The sequence below is a fragment of the Helianthus annuus genome, chromosome 17 (assembly GCF_002127325.2).
Source record: "Helianthus annuus cultivar XRQ/B chromosome 17, HanXRQr2.0-SUNRISE, whole genome shotgun sequence".
Lineage (NCBI taxonomy): Eukaryota > Viridiplantae > Streptophyta > Magnoliopsida > Asterales > Asteraceae > Helianthus > Helianthus annuus.
In genome coordinates, this window is record NC_035449.2 from 16,106,563 (window position 1) to 16,129,393 (window position 22,831).

At 33.9% G+C, this 22,831-nt stretch overlaps 2 protein-coding genes and 1 long non-coding RNA gene across 6 annotated transcripts; 1 reads left to right on the forward strand and 2 right to left on the reverse strand.

The window, feature by feature from the left end:
- Positions 1-1,236: 1,236 nt before the first annotated feature.
- LOC110921810 lies at positions 1,237-3,990 on the reverse strand. 2 transcript variants are annotated; one of them, XM_022166154.2, is made up of 3 exons: positions 3,673-3,990; positions 2,093-2,424; positions 1,237-2,008 (listed from the first exon to the last, which is right to left on the reverse strand). In XM_022166154.2, the coding sequence occupies exons 2-3, from the start codon at positions 2,420-2,422 to the stop codon at positions 1,385-1,387; spliced, it is 954 nt and encodes a 317-aa protein (XP_022021846.1). In that variant the 5' UTR covers positions 2,423-2,424; positions 3,673-3,990; the 3' UTR covers positions 1,237-1,384. The 2 variants fall into 2 exon arrangements, with proteins under 2 accessions (XP_022021846.1, XP_035842616.1); XM_035986723.1 differs by having other exon boundaries at positions 2,093-2,349; positions 3,673-3,976.
- A 689-nt stretch (positions 3,991-4,679) lies between these two features.
- Positions 4,680-10,801, reverse strand: LOC110922474. Of its 3 annotated transcripts, none has more exons than XM_022166768.2 (14): positions 10,475-10,801; positions 9,622-9,719; positions 9,418-9,517; positions 8,466-8,588; positions 8,037-8,141; positions 7,544-7,743; positions 7,321-7,422; positions 7,126-7,242; positions 6,395-6,451; positions 5,557-5,623; positions 5,379-5,432; positions 5,194-5,268; positions 5,073-5,108; positions 4,680-4,954 (listed from the first exon to the last, which is right to left on the reverse strand). In XM_022166768.2, exons 2-14 carry the CDS (start codon positions 9,663-9,665, stop codon positions 4,841-4,843), a joined length of 1,194 nt encoding a protein of 397 aa, XP_022022460.1. In that variant the 5' UTR covers positions 9,666-9,719; positions 10,475-10,801; the 3' UTR covers positions 4,680-4,840. The 3 variants fall into 3 exon arrangements, with proteins under 3 accessions (XP_022022460.1, XP_022022457.1, XP_022022461.1); XM_022166765.2 differs by having other exon boundaries at positions 9,418-9,523; XM_022166769.2 differs by lacking the exon at positions 10,475-10,801 and adding an exon at positions 9,833-9,965.
- Positions 10,802-18,994: 8,193 nt separating this feature from the next.
- LOC118489107 lies at positions 18,995-20,903 on the forward strand. The gene is made up of 2 exons (XR_004886235.1): positions 18,995-19,185; positions 19,365-20,903. It is a non-coding gene; the product is annotated as an uncharacterized LOC118489107 (long non-coding RNA).
- The last annotated feature ends 1,928 nt before the right edge of the window (positions 20,904-22,831 follow it).

Here is a 22,831-nt window from a genome sequence, read left to right on the forward strand (position 1 = left end):
ACTGTAAAACTTAGTTTTAAAGATTTAGTGCTTAAAGTGGCGAAAGGAAAGTTACATTTACATTAGTGGTGAAAGGTGATGGAAGATGAATCATCTCCTCTTTTCTTCTTGATGAAGAATCCGTTTTTAATTGAGAATGGAGGCACCACTCATTAAGATTGAACTATTTCAAATTTACAATCATTGTGAAAACTTCACTATTTGCTCATTATCTTTTTAGGTTATTTCACATCAAATTTCTTTAGAATATGAAATGTAACATGTTCATTAAAATAATGTTGATAATTTGTCTAATAGGTAGCATTTTATGACCAATCATAAAACATTGCAACATATGTTATGCACGTCACAACATTAAGGTTTGAAAGATAAAACTGATTATAGTTTCGAGTAAAGCTATTGTCAGGTAAAACCAATTCAACCCATTTTGACACGACACAACTCACACAACCTGTCGATTTGTGCTTCTAATCTTGTGATGCGTAGCAAATCCACGATCCGATACTAGACACCTTACAAGTTACAAGCCTTAACCACCATCATGGATTACACAAGAAATGCCATATTTAATCTATCTGCAATTACATATATAACAACAAATATCCAGCAAAACGCTATACTAAGTTGCAAAAAACTTAGCATTTCTAATGTACCTAACGGTAGATACCAACGTCAAAGTTATTCAACAAACCAAGGGTGCATTGGGCGCTTCCAGGACGGCGGCTCTTGGTCACAACAGGGCAGCACCGCTAATCTGGTTGGTCAACTGATGGTGTATTAGCAATCACAGCCACCGTGCTGGAAATTATGGACATAACACTGAAAGTTCGAAACCAATCATCTAATGACAAATGTGTAGTTACTAAATTCACTACTTTCATCCTTATTACATATGTATCAAATGATAGAGATCGGGTATGAAATAATTGTGATAAATTGAATATAGAGAAGATAATAGAAACAAAGGACAGAACTGATTATATTGCTGAATACGTGAAGGAACAATTACAGAGATAATCCAGGGCCTAGCCCTCTCTCACTGCACAAGCAGGAGCCCTAATGAACGAACAAACTCAATCCTACCTCCCTAAGGATTATTGATACCTATTTATAACAATATAAGTTGCACTTGACCCCCTATCAAAATAGATAAATGACATTTAAAACATGATTCCTATCATCAAATGCATAAGCAGTGAATAATAAACAATACATAATCAGGTAAGGCTAACATAATGATAAATGTAAACATATTATTCAGCTAAAATGGTTATTGTTATTACTATTGTTTCTATATATATGATCAAAGCATGCTCTAGTAAGAGTAGAAAATGAGTTCTAAAGAAACCTTTCTAACTAACTTTTTAACCGTTTCATAACAACCTTAAATAAGCCCTGAAAGTAACATTGACACCCATTCTTTCCTTTCTTCATTAGAAAGACTAAAAAAAAGATCAAGTTTAGCAGAGTCACCAACAATAACAGATGCCGCTCGAAGTCGTGCTTGTAGACTAAGATTTGGTATCTTTTTCAACTCTCCGTTCAATTTCGTTCTTTTATCAGCTGCCGCCTTATCTGTCGCGACGTCTATACCAACTATTCCTACCAAAACCGAAAACTGCTCATCTTGCTTTTTTATCAACGCCTCAATTATCTTCACTAACCCTTCTGTTCGTGAAGACCAATTACTACTGTGACCCTTCTTGTTAGCAGCATGTGTAGCATTATCTATCGACAGATCATCATCGTCGTCGTCGTTTGAATCATCGTCAGCGGCCATGTCATCCCCTTTATGACCGTTAGCCTCGTCATTTACCGACACTTTAAATTGCTTGTGTTTTGACATATGACCAGCATACTCACTAGTCTCGTATGTCTCTACGGCTCGATTAGCATCCGATGCATCTTCAATATTCCTATGATTCCCTCTGTGTTTTCCAAATATAAAACACAATTCATCATAATAAGGAAACGGTTTATTTCTCAACCCCTTCGCATCCGAATGATCCTACAACAAAATAACGTACACATTAACACACATATAAGTCTAATAAGGAAATAAACGAATATTAAGAACGTTCAATTCGTTTACCTTTACCCAATCATCCCATACATCATCATCATAACAGATTAACATGCAGTCTGCGCTTCTCCATTCTATGCCAAACGCATCTTTCATATCCGTTATCGCATCGCAATGCTTCTTTAACGTTTTAAGCCTCGACTCAATATGCGGACTTGCCTTGAGGTTACATCCAGGAAGCTTAGATTTCAACTCTTTCTCAAGCACAGTTGTGTATCCACTTCTGAAGATGTTATTGTCTCTTTTCCAACCAGATTGACATAACTCTGTGAGTGAAGAAATCAATGCCTCATCTTCTATTTTTGTCCACTTGTGTTTTTTAGTTGACAATCTACCCATTCCTAACAAAAAGTAATAAATAATAATAATAATAATAATAATAATAATAATAATAATAATAATAATAAATCACCATAATCACTTAATATCTATGCAGTTAATGCAGTAAAATATCGGATATCGGTCAAGGATCGATATTTGAGATATAGGTTATCTCGGTGGGATATCGGTAATTTTAATATCAAGTAGAATTTATATATAGGGTAGGGATAGTGTACATTAATTCAGAAGTGTGAGAAGCGTATTATAACACTATATATAACACTATATGACACCATATAAACGCTGTATAACACTATGTAACACGATATAACACTATGTAACACTATGTAACACTATATGACACTATATAACAATATATAACACTATACATCTATCATAGACATGCTATCAGACAAACTGTAGTGTTATATTTGTTATATAGTGTTACATAGTGTTATATGTTGTTACATATTGTTATACGGTGTTTATATGGTGTTATATAGTGATATATATAGTGTTATAATACACTTCTCACACTTCTGGATAATGTACAGGATCCTCTACCTTTATATATATAGTAATTTAACACTAAGGCTATAGGGTGTGGTCATGATCCTCATGACCATCATGACCCTCCACGTCAGTGACATGTAATCCACCTCTAATCCATCATCCAAAACCACTACTCTAAAGGTGTGGTCATGACCCAAACCACTAGCCTCTTATTTATTTTAATTTATCTTTGTTTAAAGAAAAAAGGAAATGATTTGTTTAAAAATGGAAAGGAGGACCATGGTTCCCATGGTTTAATCCATGCAAACCATGGTGGATCAAGCAAGGGGGTGGTATAGTCTTCCATTCATGTTCCTAGATAGCAAATCATGTTCCATTCATGACCCCCACACCCTTTAGCCTAATAATTCAGTGATATATCGGTCAAATATCAGTGATATATCGGTTAATATCCGATAATATTGGGTACCAATATTTGACACCGATATTTTATTAGGGGACCGATATATCACCTATATTTATTAACTGTATAGCTTAATATTGTAGCAGATAATCAACCAGATTATGCAACTAAATCTCTAAATTGCTAATTAGAGAATTGAAAGTCAATATCACTTATGAAATTGAAAAATCTAAAAAAGATGAATGAATAAAAGTAGAACAATACATCATCAATCAAATTAGGTTAAACTACAGAGCTTTGATTTTAAGCAATTATATGAATAGCTATAACTATACAAGTAAACGTAGGGTACCGGATAGAGAACTTTAGGGTTCTGCAGTGGCCGTTGGTGGAAATCGACTGATCAGGGATGGTGGAATTAGATTTGTAATTTAAATTAGAACCGGATTTGGTGATTGAATCGAATCGGGGAAATGGGGGATTCTATTCCCACGTGTGACAAACACCGGAATGGAATGGATGCTCTTATTCCGTGTGCCAACCAAACACCGGAGTGGAATGGATGCTCTTGTTCCGTGTGCCAGCCAAACACTGGAATGGAATGGAATGGATACGTTTAATTTTATTCCTCTTTTTTTCGCTTGAACTTTAATAAATAAAAAGTTAAAAATAGAGATAACTAATTCATGGTAAAGTTGCCAAACATCATGAAATTAAAAGGATAATCTTCTAATTCAAGGCCTTAGCTTTTATTCTTTTGAGGTTTAATAGTCAAAACAAGAATATACAGAATCGTATTCCATTTTAACTTCTATTTTTTTCGATTATGAATATGTGATACGAACTGAATCGTAATTAAATGATCCAAAGAAATTAGAAAGAGGCTAGAAGGAAACCAGATTTTTCACTAATTCATTTTTCATTCATAATCCAAATGACAAACTTACTACTACTTAAATAACCAAACAAACAACAAGTAACCGCTAAAGATCTACTACCACTACCCCACTACATGATAACGAACTTTTCGCTCAGTAGTATTATATATGTACGTTTCGTATAGAATTTTTTAGGTTTATAAGTTTTCGACCCCCCGGTTTTATAAAAAAAAATACTTATATAGAATTTTTAGGTCCAGTGACTTCTGACCCCCGGTGGAAATTTTCAAGCTTCGCCACTGTAGTCCAACAAAATGTAAATATTGTTACGGTACAAATAGTATAAGGGCCAAAATGTAATAGTGTAATAATGTAGGGGTCATATGTAAATGCAAACTAAACTAACAGGTAGGTTAGTTAGTTAGTTAGTTAATGCCATTATGTATTTATTATTATATGAGATGAGAAATGGCATCAATGATTGAGATAAACTTCTCTCTAAAACCAGTCATAACATATATAATATTATTTGCCTCTTAAATAATATGGCATGAAACTATGAACATCTAGCTCTATAACTGTTTACAACTAGATACCGACAATGAGGTAGGATCGTAGTAAAAGAATGTGTTAATGATCTGGCTAATGTGCCGTTATATTCAACAGGTCAACCCCAATCGACTTATAATAATCTTTATCTGCTTCTGATACACGGTCTTGAAACATTTTCCACTCGCTTTGACATCTTTCCCTCACCTGCCATCAAAATTTGCCATGTTAGTATATAAGAATCCTAACGACGACTATAATCGTATTTAATTTGTTATTTTTTTTTTTTTCTCATATTTTTTTTGTCAAATAGTATAAAACATACCCCTTGCCATGGTTGTTTCCCATTTTCTCCTTTACCCTACAAATAGACATACAGATTAGTCCAAAATAAAACCAAGAATCACCCGTGTTCAGAAGGGCAAATCTGGAAATTGTCTTTATACCTGATTCCCGAGTGAAGGTAGGCCTTGATGAACTATCCATTGTGCATCGACAACTCCAATCTTTTCGTATGCAGGCTATGTCCCCAAAAATAAATAATAAAAAAAGAAAGTGAATACACTGATCAACTTCATGAATTTACGAAGAAAAATAATGACATTGTACTAAACAAGAAGTGGTTAGTTACCTCAACGCATTTCTTAAGAGCAAAATCAAGGCCCCACCCGTGAACCAAGTCATTCTACATTTACAATTGTATAATTCAGGTTTAGTGATTATAATAAAGATATTAATTAATAATATAAAAAATAATTAATGTCTCTAATTATATGACCATTTTTAATGTCTCTAATTATATGCAATACCTGGATTAAATGCCACACGCAGCGCCAGGCGTCTCGAGAAAAAACTGGAGCCATGATCTCTATGAATCTGTGCATGTAAAATAACAAAGTCAAAACGATCCCTCAAGTAAACGGTGCAGCATTTCTTTATTTAGCAAATTTCAAGGTTTAAATCGTCTATTAACCTGTTATAATCATTACTATATAACTGATGCTATTAGTTTCGTTCCACACGATTCCCTTTTATCTTATTATCATTATTGGAGATCATTAAGGGGATGTTTGTTTACCTCTTAATGAGCCTCTTAATGGTTGAGACCTCTTACTGGTTCAGCAGTTAATGGTTCAGGCTGTTTGTTACTTTGTTTCGTGAGCAGATGTCTGAATGGTTAAGCATTATACTGAGTCTGAATGGTTAAGACCTCTAATCTGAATTGGTCAGATATTTGCCTCTGAACAGTTAAGCATTACACTGGCTCTTAAATGGTTCAGACCTCTTACTGGTTTAGCACTTAACGGTTCAGACCTCTTACTGGTTCAGCACTTATCCATTCAGAAGTTGCCAAACAACCCTTTAGACATTTGACTAATGGTCAAACAAACGTGAAGTGAAAATTGTCACCTTTAAATGTGTTAGAGGTGGCCATTCCGACCCATTTATACACGAATGGTCAAAAGGGTCAAATACATCAATTGTCACCTTTAAATGCATATTATATCCTAAACTGTTTTTATTCAAATATTTAGATTATTGGTGTAATAATATGATTTTCTAACATAATTAGCCCATTAATTATCCCAAAGAACAAATTTAGAAATGGACAAAAAACGTTTGTAAATGACAGTAGAATGTACGTACGCTGCACATGGAGGCAAATGCGGGTCACTACACCAACCTGGTTTCTCCTCTGTTTCTCTACCAATAAAATAAGAAAAATAACATTAAAAAATCACCATATGCGTAAAAAGATATTACCTTTAATAATCTTTACCTACTTATGTTAACAACAAACAAATTATCATACATAGGGCTGCAAACGAACCAAACGAACACGAACAAGTCCTTGTTCGTGTTCGTTTGTTAAGAAATATATAACGAGATTTTATGTTCGTGTTTGTTTGTTAAGGAAATGAACTTGTTCGTGTTCGTGTTCGTTTGTTAATTTTAGGCAACGAATGAAAATGAACGATAATAAACACAAATGAGCACAAACTAATGTTCATGAACACAAATGGTAACAAACGAACACAAACAAACGTTCATGAACAATATATATAATACGTTGACACTTATTAAATATTTTATTTCTCGGAATTTTGAATTATTTAAATAAAATATAAAAGCTAAAAACACTAATGAATTATCGAACACAAACAAACATGTTACCGAACGTTCACGAACATAAATGAACGAACACGCTCTCTGTTCATGTTTGTTCATTTAACTAAACGAACGGAATTTCTTGTTTGTGTTTGTTTGTTTAATAAACGAACACAAACGAACTTCCCGCCGAACAGTTCACAAACGCTTGGTTCGTTTGCAGCCCTAATCATACATACTGAGACGTAACAAAAAGCACTTATACTTACTTATGAACTTCATGATCTCCACGTCTCCTAGTCATTTGCCATGTTAAACCCCTACTGCTAGGGTCCAAACCGGGCTGTGATATTTCTAATCCATGCTTCCTCACAAGTTTAATATATCTATAAATTAAAAAAAAAAATCATCATTATTATAATATCTCCAAAAAATGTACAAAACTTTTGTCACCAATCACTTACTCTTCAGCATTGAAATGATCAACCCCAAGATCTTCATCCCAAATAAATATGTAATCATACGGTGCGACAATGTCAGGATGAAGGAATCTTTTTGCATACCACCTTTAAAACAGAGATAGCAACCGTTCACAAAGTCAAAGTCAAAGTCAAAGTCAAATATAACATAAATGAAGTAATGAACTAGATTAAACGGCTATAAAGAGTTTAATTCTGGTAAACCTACCATTTTGTTTGCTTTGCGACGCTTATATGAATAGCGCGCTTTGACCATTCAAATTCATCCCATTCTGTTGTTTTACCATCATAATGAAATAAAAGGATTGTAAAATTATCGGAAAAACTTTTGACCGCCTTATCAATGTTAGGCTTTTGATTTTGACCAACGGTGAAAGTTACTAGATACTTTGGTTCGATCGTTAGGTCCTGCAAAGGGGAAGAAACGATGTACGACGTTGTATCAGCAGAATATTATATCCAAAAAAAGTAAAAAAACTATTTATTTCTTTATTCCTAGTGTTCATACATTTTTTTCTTTAATGTCAAATCATTGCAATTTTGTTAAATAACAAGATGTTGTTAAATACAACAGTTACTTGCTAGATGAATGATATATTAACTTTATGTTAGTAATATTAACGCATAATAATCTTTCCTTTCATGATCGAAATTCATTAAATGCACTAAAAACTAAAAATCGTAATAAGAGATAGACAAACCTCACTAGGTTTACCAAACAATCTGCGAGGATATAAATCTGATTCAACAGCAAGAATAGCTGGAGGTAGTCTTTCGGCACCACGTGGATTAGACGAGACCCAAATCTGCATAAATGTTTTAAAAAATTATAAACATTTTTGGGTCACAAAAATCATCAAATTTCTATTTTTAGAAAAAGTTTGCAGTTATGTTTTACTTATTTGCTTACCGTCGTCATCAGGGAAAAAGTCAATCATATTAAATTAGGGTCACAATATTCTTTTATTTTGTCGTTTGTATCGTAAACCAGTGTCGACAAATTTACTATTGATTCTAAATTAATACAACATATAGACGCATTTTAGTCTAACAATAATGAAAGAATACCTTTGTAAAATAAATAGCAAACTTTATCAACAAAATGAAAAATTATAAGCAAATATGTATACCTTCGATGGATCATCATGGTTTTGTACTTCCTTTGAGACGTTGCTCTTTGAGGCAGAAATGACATTTAAGTGGCCTGGTTTTTTGTCCCACAGATACGTATCGACTGGAGAAATGAGTTTAATCTGTCAAATTTAATCACCAAAATCTTGTTATTAGAGTAAAGTATGTACATCCAAACATGACATTATAGTAGAAGAGCAACTATGAAGCAAAACACACACCATCATCATCATCATCATCATCATACTCAGTAAATTCCACCAATAGCAAAGCTAAGGTAGGGTCTGAGGAGGGTAAGATGTAGACAGCCTTACCTCTACACCGTAGGAATAGAGAGGCTGCTTCCAGTGAGACCCTCGGCTCAATAGTAGTTTTGCATCAAGCCTTGGACATAAGGCACATAACACTCAGCAATTGGGACAAAAGCCGGTTAGTGCATGTACCCCCTTGTCTTTCGGCTATCAACGCCACCACTTGATGCATGATTAACCGTCCCTCGCTTTTTAATGTTATTTTCACGAAATTAGTAAAATAACGTTAAAATTAGTGCACTTTCACTTTTGCCCCCCGAGGGCCCACACATATATACATTATATGCGCATATCGCAAGCGAGGCGTAAAATACCTAATTGAAAATAGAAAGTACTAATATTACTCCTCTGTCCAAAATACCTAATTTTAAAAAAATATTTGAATATTCTTTTGAAATGTCCAAAATACCCTTCAAGATCGAGAAAATAAGGGAATTTGTTGAATTGTTGGATCTAAATAAATGTCAGCATTGTTCCAGTAATGATGATAATGGGAAAATAATTGAATTCTTACCCGATATATAAAACACAAATGTGAGAAAAAGGAAGAAAACACAATAGAGGTTTTAGCTTTTATTACACTAGGGGTGGCAAAATGCCGGTCAGGTCGGGTCGGGTAATGGGTAAAACTCGATAGTACCTTTGACGGTGAGAAAGCTGGAAATGATGCCCCGATGCAGAAGCCAAAAATAATACCAGCTGTGATAGTTGCAATAAGCTTTGTACACTCGGTCGATTTCCTGAAACTCGCATCATTCCAAATTTATAAAAAAAAAACATAAAATAATTTTAATCTAATAATAAACCAATGCAGCAATCAAGAAGATATATCATATATACAAACCTTCGATCAGAGTTTCTCTTTCTTTTACTCTCTTCGAAATCCATTCTATTCAAAACAAGTTGTGCTGTAAGAGCAGCTTTGCATTCTTTTTATAAAACCTGAAAAAATAAATTACGACACATAAGCATCGAGAATTCACAATAACCATGCGATTTGATACTTTCACAGAATAAAATCTTGCAAACTAAAAGCGAAACCGATATAAAAGTACCAAGAAAATAAGATAAATAAAGCTAGTTCTTTGTTGCATATACTTTGTGTTAATCACTTGAATGGTACTTATAGAGAACAATATTCCACACAACAAAGACCAATTCAAATGCAAAAAAAAAAAAAAAAAAAAACACATGTGCTTCACCCCCAGTTTCCTTCACAAGTTACTTAAACTTCAGGCAATTAACACATGACATGAACCAATCATGTGCCTACTTTTGCCAAATTGACATGAAACTTCCTTATTAAAAAAATTTAAAAAGTATGTTTATGATCAAAACTAATAAAACCCCACTATAAATATTAAATCAATTAACTTAACCCACAATAAAGGTTTGGACTTTAGAACCTTAAACCCTAAAGTCAAATCAAAACATGCTTGTTTGCTTACATTCAAAGATTATAACATAAACCCAGAATCTTTACAAGATCATTTACTCTAAACCCTAAAGTCAAATCAAAACATGTTTGTTTGCTTACATTCAAAGATTATAACACAAACCCAGAATCTTTACAAGATCATTTACTTAAAACATAAAACTACAAACCTTTTATGTATGTTCCATTCACTCATTCACTGCCATACAGTCGTATTTTGGGTAAAACGAAAGAAAGATTAAATTTTTATTATAAAATTTACCTGGGAATTGTTATTGAGATTAAACCCACGAATATTTCGAGGTAGCCAACGTGGGTTTGTTGCGATTTGTGAAGCAGAAGCGAGGGTATAGAGAACGAGTGTTCTGTTAAAGATTTACGAATATTATTGCTTTAAGAAAATCTTGAGCTTTGTGCTATGAATGCTCGAATTGGGTTTGCTTTTTTGGTTATAAAGATGATTTCAAGTGTGCATTTAGAATCCCAGTAAACGTTGCAAGGACCCACTATAGTATGCACCAATATATTCTTCCTCTTTTGAAATTCAAGATTTTATGAGGTTGGCTTCTTACCCTATTCAAACTTGTGCAACTTGGAAATCACTTGCTTAACCTATTTAATCAGAGTGGGCATGTTGAAAGGTTAGGTGGGCCATCGTATAGGGCCACTCTTTCATTAGCCCAAAAAAGTTTTTTCTATAGAGTAAACTGTCAAAATGGTTCCGGTTTAGTCACTTTATTTCAAAACTCAAATCTTAGAAACCATTTTGGCAGTTTACTCTTTTTTATATGTTATATGTATATAACTAGTTGATGCCCCGCCTGCGTTGCGGGGCGATGGCCGAATAATTCTCAATCAATTAAAAAAACACAATTATAGTTTTGTTAGGAAAAAAAACTAAAACGATGACAAGACCATAGTTCTGAGCTCAGGCCAAAACTGTAGTTTGTCAGGATTAATGAGCGAGTGTTAGGCAGCTCATTGACATGGAAAAAAATTAAATCCAGTCAAAAAATTAAAAAAACACTTTTATAGTTTTGCTAAAAAAAACTAAAACAATAGTAATACTGTAATTTGAACTGAGGGCAAAGTTGTATTTGTTGACTTGGGTAAAATCGTAATTTGCCAAAAGTTAAAGTTGGCATGGCAATACTATAAATTTGAACCAGAGACAAAATCGTAATATAACTTTGCACTAAGGACAAAACCGAACTTTTAATATGGGGACAAAACTATATTTTTAATTTGAACTGTGGCGAAATCAAAATTTTGAACTGAGGGCAAAATCGTAATTTTGAATTGCGGGGCAAAAGCATACTTTTATTTTGAACCGGGCAAAAACATAATTTTAAACTGAAGGCGAAATCATAATTTTTGAAACAGGGCGAAAATGCAGAATCGTCATTTTTAGTTTGAGGCAAAAGCAAAAATTTATTTTGAACTGGGGCCAAAATTGTAATTGTAATCTGGGGATAAAATCATAATTTTGAACCGAGGACAAAATCGTAATTTTAAGCGAGGGATAAAAACATAATTTTATTTTGAAGAGGGGGCGAAAACATAATTTTATTTTAAATTAAGAATGAAACCGTAATTTTAGAACAAATAGAAAATAATAAAACGGGCGGTCTAATAGGAAAGTGCCACACAGTTGTGTGGCACTATTCCCCTAGCTTATTTTTGTATACGTAGGAAATATAATATGTTTTTTAACCGATCATATAATTAAATTTAAAAATTAAGGGTCTGTTTGGTATGGGGTAATGAAATAGATGAGAGAATGGAATGGACGAGGTAATGGAATGGACAACGGAATGAAATAGATCATTACATTCCATTGTGATGTTTGGTTACTCATATGCGAATAGAATGAATCATTACTTTGTACATTTTGATAAACAAAAAAAGATGAAGTAACAAAACACAACTGTATTAAAAACGACAAAAATATAATTGCCTCAATAATAATAATAATAATATATTAATGATAAAAAATTAATAATAGATTTTTGATATATATTAATATTAGTACGAATATTAATAGATATAAATATAAATATAAATATAAATACAAATAAAAGTATAATAATAATAATAATAATAATAATAATAATAATAATAATAATAATAATAATAATAATAATAAGGAGGAGGAGGAGGAGGAGGATGAAGAAGAAGAAGAAGAACATATTTCTTTCCATTCCTTGAAGGAATGGAAAAAAAAAACACCTACATACCAAGGAATGGAAATTATTATATTTGGAAGGATTTACATTCCTTTGGAATGCTCCATTCTATTACTACATTATAACTAAACATGTTTCTTTTCATTCCATTAGAATGATTCATTCCATTCCACCTTCCATTCCTTCATACCAAACGCTACCTAAAGTCGAATATGTTTTAAAACCCATTAACTTATCCTATTAAGTTTTGGCATGTATAAAGTATAAACAAATAAATCAATCCTTATTTAACCCAACTAAACCCATTAATGTTTTGAAATTTAGAAAAAGAAAGGTTGAAAGGTTAGGGGGGGGGGGAAATAGTGCACGGTCCTCCCAACCGCCGGAGTGATCTCACTCCGGGAGCCGCTACCCGACCAAGCTAGCTCCGCGGTGACTTCCCCATGCCGAGTTCTTACCCTGGGCGACATATGCCACTCCCAAGACTCGAACCCAGTACCTCTGGGAAGAGGTGGGTGTCGGTGGCCAACTGTTGAAAGGTTAAAGGGCGGAAAATGGCGAATGGGCGATAATTGCCTGAGGGCCCCGGTTTTCTACTCGTTTAGGGCCCCTGTGGTCTCCAGGAATCTTAGGGACGATCTTGTGTTTATCTAAACATGTTAAACAGGTTAACGATGTCACACCCCAACCAATGGCGGAAACATCGGGATGAGACGAAGTGTGAAGATTGCTAGAGACATCATAACGCTATTTGTGACAATATTTAATAAACCGATTTCATTTCATAATTCATTTGTCAACGTTACAAAGAAATCAAATAACGTCAAGTTCAAAGGAATTAGAATACAACATAATCAAAATTGATACAACGATTAAACCTAAACGTCTATATGTGTATCTAGGCATCAACGCTACTTCATTTCATAGCATCATCATCCTCAACCTGTAACATGTTTAAAATAAAGTTCAATGCAAAAGCAAAGGCGAGTATACAAGTTTAAGCATAAGTATAAGTATAAGTATAAAAGTTTAAAACGAATCCACATGGCAACTTAGTTTATACGAGATCAACCTATCGTGGCATGCAATATTTCTAGCCAACCTCTGTTTACGCAAGTAAGTTTAATTAATTCAACATGACCCAAGTTTAAGGGGGGCGGTGCGTTACTCCTATAGCTCTAAAATTGGCAAATGTTACAGTCTCCCCTACTTTAGGAGATTTCGTCCTCGAAATCTAAGATTAACGTATTTTCATAAAAATTTAGAACAATCCACATGCCATACTTAGTTAACAAGATTAACGTATCCCTGGCATGTGAATACATAGGTCAACCCATCGTGTATGTTAAGGTGTGGCTTCTTACGAAGTAAATGACAAGTTTATCACATAAAGTTTCACCCAAGTAACACGAATCCAGTATAACATATTAGCATGCACGTGAAATAAATTCCAAATTTTTTTTTGAAAAGGGACGTTCAATCATTTGAGAACGAAGAAAAGTTGGTAACTACCTCCGAGGTAAGGGAATCACCCCTAGCTCATTGGTGAAGTTGGAAAGTGAGCGGAGCTAATCATCAAGGGTAGCGGAGCTCATTGGTGAAGTTGGAAATAGTGCACGGTCCTCCCAACCGCCGGAGTGATCTCACTCCGGGAGCCGCTACCCGACCAAGCTAGCTCCGCGGTGACTTCCCCATGCCGAGTTCTTACCCTGGGCGACATATGCCACTCCCAAGACTCGAACCCAGTACCTCTGGGAAGAGGTGGGTGTCGGTGGCCAACTGTTGAAAGGTTAAAGGGCGGAAAATGGCGAATGGGCGATAATTGCCTGAGGGCCCCGGTTTTCTACTCGTTTAGGGCCCCTGTGGTCTCCAGGAATCTTAGGGACGATCTTGTGTTTATCTAAACATGTTAAACAGGTTAACGATGTCACACCCCAACCAATGGCGGAAACATCGGGATGAGACGAAGTGTGAAGATTGCTAGAGACATCATAACGCTATTTGTGACAATATTTAATAAACTGATTTTATTTCATAATTCATTTGTCAACGTTACAAAGAAATCAAATAACGTCAAGTTCAAAGGAATTAGAATACAACATAATCAAAATTGATACAACGATTAAACCTAAACGTCTATATGTGTATCTAGGCATCAACGCTACTTCATTTCATAGCATCATCATCCTCAACCTGTAACATGTTTAAAATAAAGTTCAATGCAAAAGCAAAGGCGAGTATACAAGTTTAAGCATAAGTATAAGTATAAGTATAAAAGTTTAAAACGAATCCACATGGCAACTTAGTTTATACGAGATCAACCTATCGTGGCATGCAATATTTCTAGCCAACCTCTGTTTACGCAAGTAAGTTTAATTAATTCAACATGACCCAAGTTTAAGGGGGGCGGTGCGTTACTCCTATAGCTCTAAAATTGGCAAATGTTACAGTCTCCCCTACTTTAGGAGATTTAGTCCTCGAAATCTAAGATTAACGTATTTTCATAAAAATTTAGAACAATCCACATGCCATACTTAGTTAACAAGATTAACGTATCCCTGGCATGTGAATACATAGGTCAACCCATCGTGTATGTTAAGGTGTGGCTTCTTACGAAGTAAATGACAAGTTTATCACATAAAGTTTCACCCAAATAACACGAATCCAGTATAACATATTAGCACGCACGTGAAATAAATTCCAAATTTTTTTTTTTGAAAAGGGACGTTCAATCATTTGAGAACGAAGAAAAGTTGGTAACTACCTCCGAGGTAAGGGAATCACCCCTAGCTCATTGGTGAAGTTGGAAAGTGAGCGGAGCTAATCATCAAGGTTAGGAAATCACCCCTATCTTGATGATAAGTTTCCATTTTTTTGGGAATATGAGTATTAACAAGCATCAAGATGTATCAAAGTATTCATATATAATGTATTATTTTGTGCATTGCATAAGAATATGTTCATGTGTAAGTTTTTGATAAGTAAACATGTTATACCCCAAAAGTGGTAAAAGTAAAAAGGGGGAAATACGAGTATACTCACAAATTTGCATATGCTTTCCGATTATCCAATGTGACGAAGTTGATGGGGTTAGAAAGTTGAATGTGTAGGGTTAAAGTTCTAGTATGCTTAGAGTCGAGATTCGGTATTTAAAACAACATAAAAGTAAGATATGAGAATAGCATGTGAAAATAATCATCTTCAACACTTAACCCTTGTATGACACTTGGTAACCACAAGGGTTATGATAATGTTTTCATGAGTTGAACACCCATAAGAATCACAACAAGGTTTAGGTCTTAGGTGATGTTCTACTACTTTAACATATAAACACAAGTTCAACATCAAAGGTTCGAATGAGTGTATATATATACTTAGGTTAGGTACTACATATTATTTAGTCCAATAATTCAAGTAGGAGGTAGAAGATTAGGATCTTCATTTAGGCACCTCGTATTATCATAGATGTCATGTATGGGGTAGGAAGGACATGCTTCCATTTAGGAACCCCTTGAATGTTCACCACTTCACTTGGTGTAACAACAACCAAGGAGGGTCACGAACTAGGATTTGCACAATAACATAAACAACCTAACTATAGAGAAATCATCAAATCATGTGAGGATTGTATGTAGGACAACCCAAGTCGTTCCATAATCACTCATGTATCAAAGGCTATGTTTGACATGATTTGTGGGTTGAAACCCTAAACAAAACACCAAGTTTATGAGGTTTAATCCTCTGATTTTAAATGTCTCAACCTTGTTTTTAAGCTTAACCAACCATGGGATAAGTTGTAAACATTAGGACATAGGTATGAGATGTGTTGAACACGAGTTACATAGGTTTAAACAAGTTTTTGATGAACATAAAAACAAACAGAAAGTTTATGGACGATTTCGGGGCATTTCCAGGTCTGATTTCTCCAAGGAGAAGTCTAGGAATCGAACCCCATGATTATCCAAATAAGTAGGAAAAAGAATCAAGTGATTTCGTTAAGAAATGAGTGAGTTATGCTCATTTTCGTGAAGGGGTGTCAATCTGCTCGAACCCTTGCTTTCAGCTACGGTTTGGAGGATATTTTGAGAGTTTTTAGTGTTGTAAAAGTGGTAGGGAGGCTGGTTATAAGTGGTATTTATAGGGGGAAGGATTAGGGTTTCAATGGGTTGGGCTTTGGAAGTGTTTAGAAGGGGTTACACCTTGAAACTAGCCCACAAAGCCCAACTATATGGGGCTGAATTTTGCTGAATTGGGGCTGCCATATTTCTTTATTTTTTGATTCTTTTAAAACATTATAATGAGTAATTTTGTTAATTAAGTTGTGTAATAATATGCAACAATGTTTCCCCTAACTTGTAACAAGGTGAAATATGAAATAAAACATGATTTAACTAGGTAAAAAGTGTAATGTACAAGTATATAACATGTTTGTAAGTGACAAGTATATGTCACATATTAGATGATTAACCGTTGTATAAATAAGCATATAATTAGGGGTTTTTAGGTAACAATTTGAGGACAAGCATGGACATGCATCGTGAATAAGTATCGTATAAGTATGAATTACAAATAAGGATTCGATGTACAATAAATTCCAACGTATGAACATGTATGAATATGTAGATGGCGAATTTAAAGAAATACGAATTTTATTTATGATCCAAGTCTCGGATTTTACAACGAAAAGACGACTACAATAATACAAGATTTCCAAAAATAGCATTACAAGGCGAGCTTTCTAATTATGGAAAGTATGAAAAAGCAGGGCGTTACAAACGAGCTGGTGAATAGTAGTTGACTCATAAATGTGTTAATTGGGTTGGTTTTTTGGTTGTATTGAATGGATTGTGTTGGTCGTAAGAGGGTTAACAAGTCGGCTTGTTTAGTTAAAAAGATAGATGGGTCAACTTTTTTAGTTAAATAGGTTGGCCGGTCTACATGTTTAGTTAAATGGTTTAAACACGTGAGTACAAAGGTAACATGTTTAATGATATAACAACTCAAAATGTATGCAATATATATATAACTAATAAATAAAAAAATGTGTAATTGTTAATGCTTAGATAAACATCTCATAGTTAAACTAACTATTTGCATGATTCTTGGAATTCAATTGTTTATACCTTTTAACATAAATAGTTGTTAAAAGCTTTTAAAATTATATATTTGTATTTAAAACAATTCCATAAATAGTTGTTAAAAGCTTTTAAAATTATATATCTATCTACTATACTAAAATAATTCATCTTTGCCACATGTCATGCTGATGTGGACATTCTCTTAGGCCATAGAATGGAACTTTGAGCGGCAATTTATTTTCCTCTATTCTCCTTTCTTACATTCTCATGTTCGCTTCTTCAACAAGTCATCTCTCTCTTCCTCCTATTTCCTTTCCTTTCTGTCGTACGATTCAGAAACCCTAAATCAATCTTTCATATATCTTCGTTCCTTTTTCTTCTTCTTCTCTGGTTGTCTTTCCCTTCTCACACCAACCTAACCATGGATTACTTCTATATTTGAGGGATTCACAGCCGATTCAACCAAATTTGGCGCTGATGGAGAAGAATCTCCCAAGACTGAAGCCGTATGCATTCCATCACTAGAAGGGGGAGTGCTCGAATGAAGTTCAGGTATTCTAGATTTTCGAATTAGGGCTCATAGATTATGTTCTTGATCAACCAAGTTTTTTTTATCAGTTTTCCATGTTTGTTGCAGGTGTTGTATTTTGCTCAAATGAGTGATTTTCAAATATTAGAATTTATGAGAATGGTATAGGAGCCTGTTTGTTCATAATGTTATGTAAGAAACTTTTATTTTATTTCTTTGTGCCTTTTGATACATATTATGGAGGTGTATTAATGTATGTTTAATCTTCTCATTGTTCATACACGTTTGTATTTTAGGGATTCAAAACATTCGATAGGTACCAAATTGTGTTCCCTCAAAAACAGAAAGAGAGGAATCGACACTTGATGTAAACCCTAACCCTACTTCTGGTCGTCAATGATGGTGGCTGGTTCAACAATTGCAGCCTGTTTGTTCGTAAAAAAACCATATCAATTCTACAACAGGTATTTTCATAGTTGTCATATACAATATACATAGTTGTTATGCTAAGAATTTTATGGTCATGATCTAATTTTGAAATTGGTTTTGTTTATGTTTCATATCATGTATGTGTATGTCCATTTTCTGTTGATGATTATTGCAAAAATATCTTAATAATGCATGATTAAGTTAAATATGTTGGGATCTTATTATTTGGGATTCGTTTGGAACATTTGCTTAAAAAAATAGTCCATGTACACTTGCACTTAACTATAAATAAGTTTACTGACTTCTATTTACTTTACTATTATATTGCACATAATACTAGACGCCGTCACCACCAGATTCGTTGGTTCCGGTATACCGCCGATCATGGGCGTAATCACCACGAGACTAACTTGCATCCATCAAATGTTCTAAGAGACCAACGTCTCTCTGTCCTCACCAGTGTCACTTTCAATCAAGCTCAATCACCTTCGGATTTAACCAAAGGTTTCGTTTTCGGTTGGGTCTCGATTGCCCAAAAACGAATTAGAAAGAAATTGAATGAAATGGACTGAATTAACTGAAAATGATCTGTCTTTAAAACTTTTTAACGGAAAATATTTGTAGCTTTTTCATTATAAATATATGACCATATCGTGTTTTTCGTAGATTTTCGTCTTCAGCGGACAAGTTGTAGCAACGTCTCCTCAGTGACAGAGACAACCATTGAGGTTTCACATGTAATGCGATCCAGGTATGTATTCGATGGTTGGTTTCTGTTCTTACTCTTTTACGATTGAATATTAGTTTGTGTAGGTTGACAGTGATTCATTTTGTGGTGTGATTTGTTTTATAGCCGTCTTTACCTAGCAAAGTTGTGTATGATTACGAGGGGTGTGGCGTCATTGTGAGTTTAAATTTCTTCGTTTGCAGGGTTACTCTCATCAGTATTCTTGAAGTTGGATGACGCTTTGAGAAAAGAATTTTGCCCAGAAAAAGTTACCATACACATCTCAAATTCAAATCACCAGTAATATTAAAAGTTAACTCCTTTTTTTACTATTTTCTTTTATACCAAGGGCTACTCTTGATTAATTTATGCATTAGGAACTTTTTTTTTGTCGTTTTAGTTAATATAATCCTACAAGTTGCAAATTGGGCGGGCTGCGTACTGGGTCAAAACAGATTTGGAAATGACTTTTGTTGTTTGAGATTTAGTTAAGCAATCGTTTTGTTCATACTTTAAGAATGTAGTATCTTTTTCCACTTTGAAAATAAAAAGAGTAAAGGAGTGAAAGTTGATCTAAATGTTAGTTAGAGAAAGCTTGAATTGCTCAATTTTAATAAACTGATAAATTTATTTTGGTTTTTATTTGAACCTATAACAATAGAGTTTGAAAAACAATGAACTAATTGCAAAGTAGATGGATAGAAGGATAAGGCTCAAGAAAATGAATATGTTCGTGAGCAAAATACACCAGTTTATCTAGACGATTATGGCAGAGTTGATGAATTGGTTGAACCTGGTACTAAATATCTAAATGAGGTTCACTCCTTTACTCCTTTTACTTTCATATGTCATGCTCTTTGCTATTTTAGATAATATATATGGTATATATGTTTGTCTGCAGGCATATGAACAACGTTAGAATTGAAATGTCATCTTGACCACATTCTTAGATATCCTTATGGAAGCTTTTTTTATTTTTCTCTATTATAATTCTTTTGATTTTGGCGGGTTGGGTTGAGTAACGGGTCAAAATGAGTTCGTATCATAATAGGCTAACTAATAATTGTTTCAATTTGGTTCGGGTAAAAAGGTTCGGGTCAAAATGGGTCTGGTTCAATATAAGTTCGATTCTAAACAAGTTGATTAAAAAAATGACCATATTTAATAACCATAAACTGTGAGAAATTTAACCACAGATTGTCACAAAAGTCTATTTCGTACAAATTGAGTTGGGTTGACTCAAAACGTTGTCCTTCAAGAATCTTTAATAGATAGACAGTTTTGATTAAATGATTAAGTTTGTATTCTATAAAACTACACTTTAGTATGTTATGACCTGTTTCGTTTTCAATTAAACTCTGACTTTTTACCATTGACTTGATAAGGATAAAGAGTCCAATGTCGATATCCCAAATTTCCGATTTCTTATATCATTTGATTATACTTATTATTCTGAAATTTATGTCAATCAATCATATGCAGATTTTGAGAGACTTAGGGGTTAGGACAATGAAGTTGATGACAAACAACCCTGCTAAGTATAGTGGGCTCAAGGGCTTGATTGACTCACATTCTTTACTTACCCTCATAAGCTTTTTTTAACTGATATTTATATAATACTTTTTTATTGGATGGCATATGATGTTTATGACCATTTTGGTGATAATTTTGATACGATAATGGATGTTATAACATAAATATTCAACGAGAAAAAAAAATAATTGATGTAAGTTTACAAAACTCATTTAGGCCATTGCTTCATCATATATCTTTTATTTGACTATTTATATTTTGCATTGTATATATATTTTTTAAACTGACATGATATGATAAGAAATGTTATATGTTAATTATAAAGCACTAAGAGATTCCTTGACTGGAATTTGTTCCGTATTAGTTCTGTTTGTTATTGTACTAGCACTTGCGATAGCAAATCGAGACGAAACAAAAAAAATAATAAGTAGTGATATGTCCAAAAGTAGGAATGAGCATTTGGTACCGGTACTGAACCGGTATATTCGGTACCGGTACCAATTTTCCCCATTTTTTGGTACCGATACTTTTGGTACCGGTTCGGTACAGAATGGGTATCACGCTTATCCCTGTCCAAAGATATTGATATGTGTTGACATTGTTAAATAATGTAATTTACTTTGAGACCAATCGTGTAACACAGGGGTACTTGAAACAACCCGTCTTCTCTCATGTTGTATGTTGCTTAATAAAGGGTAAAAACACGAGATGGAGTCAAACTACTAATACCTGACAACAACGGCAAACCTGCAGATAAAACAGCTAATGTGGTTTATAAGGAGATTTTCAACAAATTGTGATCGTTGCATATTCATGTATTTCAATTTGTCGTTGTTTTAACGTGTACAATGAATAAATTTTCTTTGCGGGTTCTTAAACTAGTTTGTATTTAAAACGATTCAATAAGCTGAAAATCACCTTTCTATTTATAAACTCAGTTTATCAAAGTAAAATAAATCATATATTTTGTATTGATTAAAGTAAATTAGGCTATAAGGTGTGGTCATGACCCTAATGGTCATCATGACCTTCCACATCAGCGCCATGTCACTCACTTCTAATCCATCATCCAAAATCACTACCCTAAGGGTGTGGTCATGACCCAAACCACTATTTTCTTATTTTAATTTATTTTTGTGAAAAGGAAAATGAAACATTAAAAAAGGAAAGGAGACTCATGGTTGCTATGGTTTAATCCATGTCAACCATGGTGGATGATGCAAGAGGATGATATAACAATCTAATAATGATCCTATGTGGCATAAATGTGTTATCTTCGGAAATGTCACATATACTTTAAAGTTTAAACATCACATTTAATTAACTTCTAAAAAGTACACATATCAACATATTTGGAAATTGAAGCTTTTGGCAGCTTAGTACAAATTTATAAATACGGATAAAATCATTTTCAAACAGTTATTATTATCAGCTAAAGGGTGTGTGGGTCATGGTTGGGATATGATTCATCACGTAGGAACATGAATGTAAGGCTACACAACCCTCGTGCATGATCTACCATGGTTTGCATGGATTAAATCTTGGCAACCAAGGTCCCCCTTTCCATTTTTCAAGAAATCATTTTTTTTCTCTAGACAAAGATAAATTAAAATAAATAAGGGGATAGTGATTTGGGTTATGACCACACCATTAGAGTACTGGTTTTGGATGGTGGATTAGAAGTGGGTGACATGACACTGACGTAGAAGGTCATGGTGGTCATAAGGATCATGACCACACACTATAGCCTAAGGTAGGTTAGTTAAGACCCGGCATAGATTTTACGAGTGACCTAATCAATCATGTGCGTCTCATATTAAGAAATCCAAATCCGTTTAATTTGAAATGAATTAATTTTACATCATTTTTATTTTAGATTCGAAAGCGTTATCAAATATGATTGATTCTTTTGTAAATCCGACATACAAATATATGTAAGCAACATAAAATTTATACATTGCGATATAAAACTTAATTTTTGTTAGAAGATGATAATTTATTTAAAATGGAATTTAAAAGATAATGATATGGAGAATAACTTTTGGTAGATGATACAAGAAAAATTAAGGGTGTAAGGGGCACTCTCCTAAGAGGGGAGTCCCCTCTCTTACGCTTAACCAATCCTCATGTGCCACGT

What these genes read in the sequence shown, in the direction of transcription:
- LOC110921810 (XM_022166154.2), bottom strand. Translation starts at nt 2,422, where the DNA reads ATGGGTAGATTGTCAACTAAAAAACACAAGTGGACAAAAATAGAAGAT. An exon ending in TATGGGATGATTGGGTAAAG is followed by an intron (nt 2,009 to 2,092) that starts GTAAACGAATTG and finishes ATTTTGTTGTAG; the next exon opens with GATCATTCGGATGCGAAGGG.
- LOC110922474 (XM_022166765.2), bottom strand. Translation starts at nt 9,665, where the DNA reads ATGGATTTCGAAGAGAGTAAAAGAAAGAGAAACTCTGATCGAAG. An exon ending in CATTTGCCTCCATGTGCAGC is followed by an intron (nt 5,624 to 6,394) that starts GTACGTACATTC and finishes TTACATGCACAG; the next exon opens with ATTCATAGAGATCATGGCTC. An exon ending in GCGTGTGGCATTTAATCCAG is followed by an intron (nt 5,433 to 5,556) that starts GTATTGCATATA and finishes TTGTAAATGTAG; the next exon opens with AATGACTTGGTTCACGGGTG.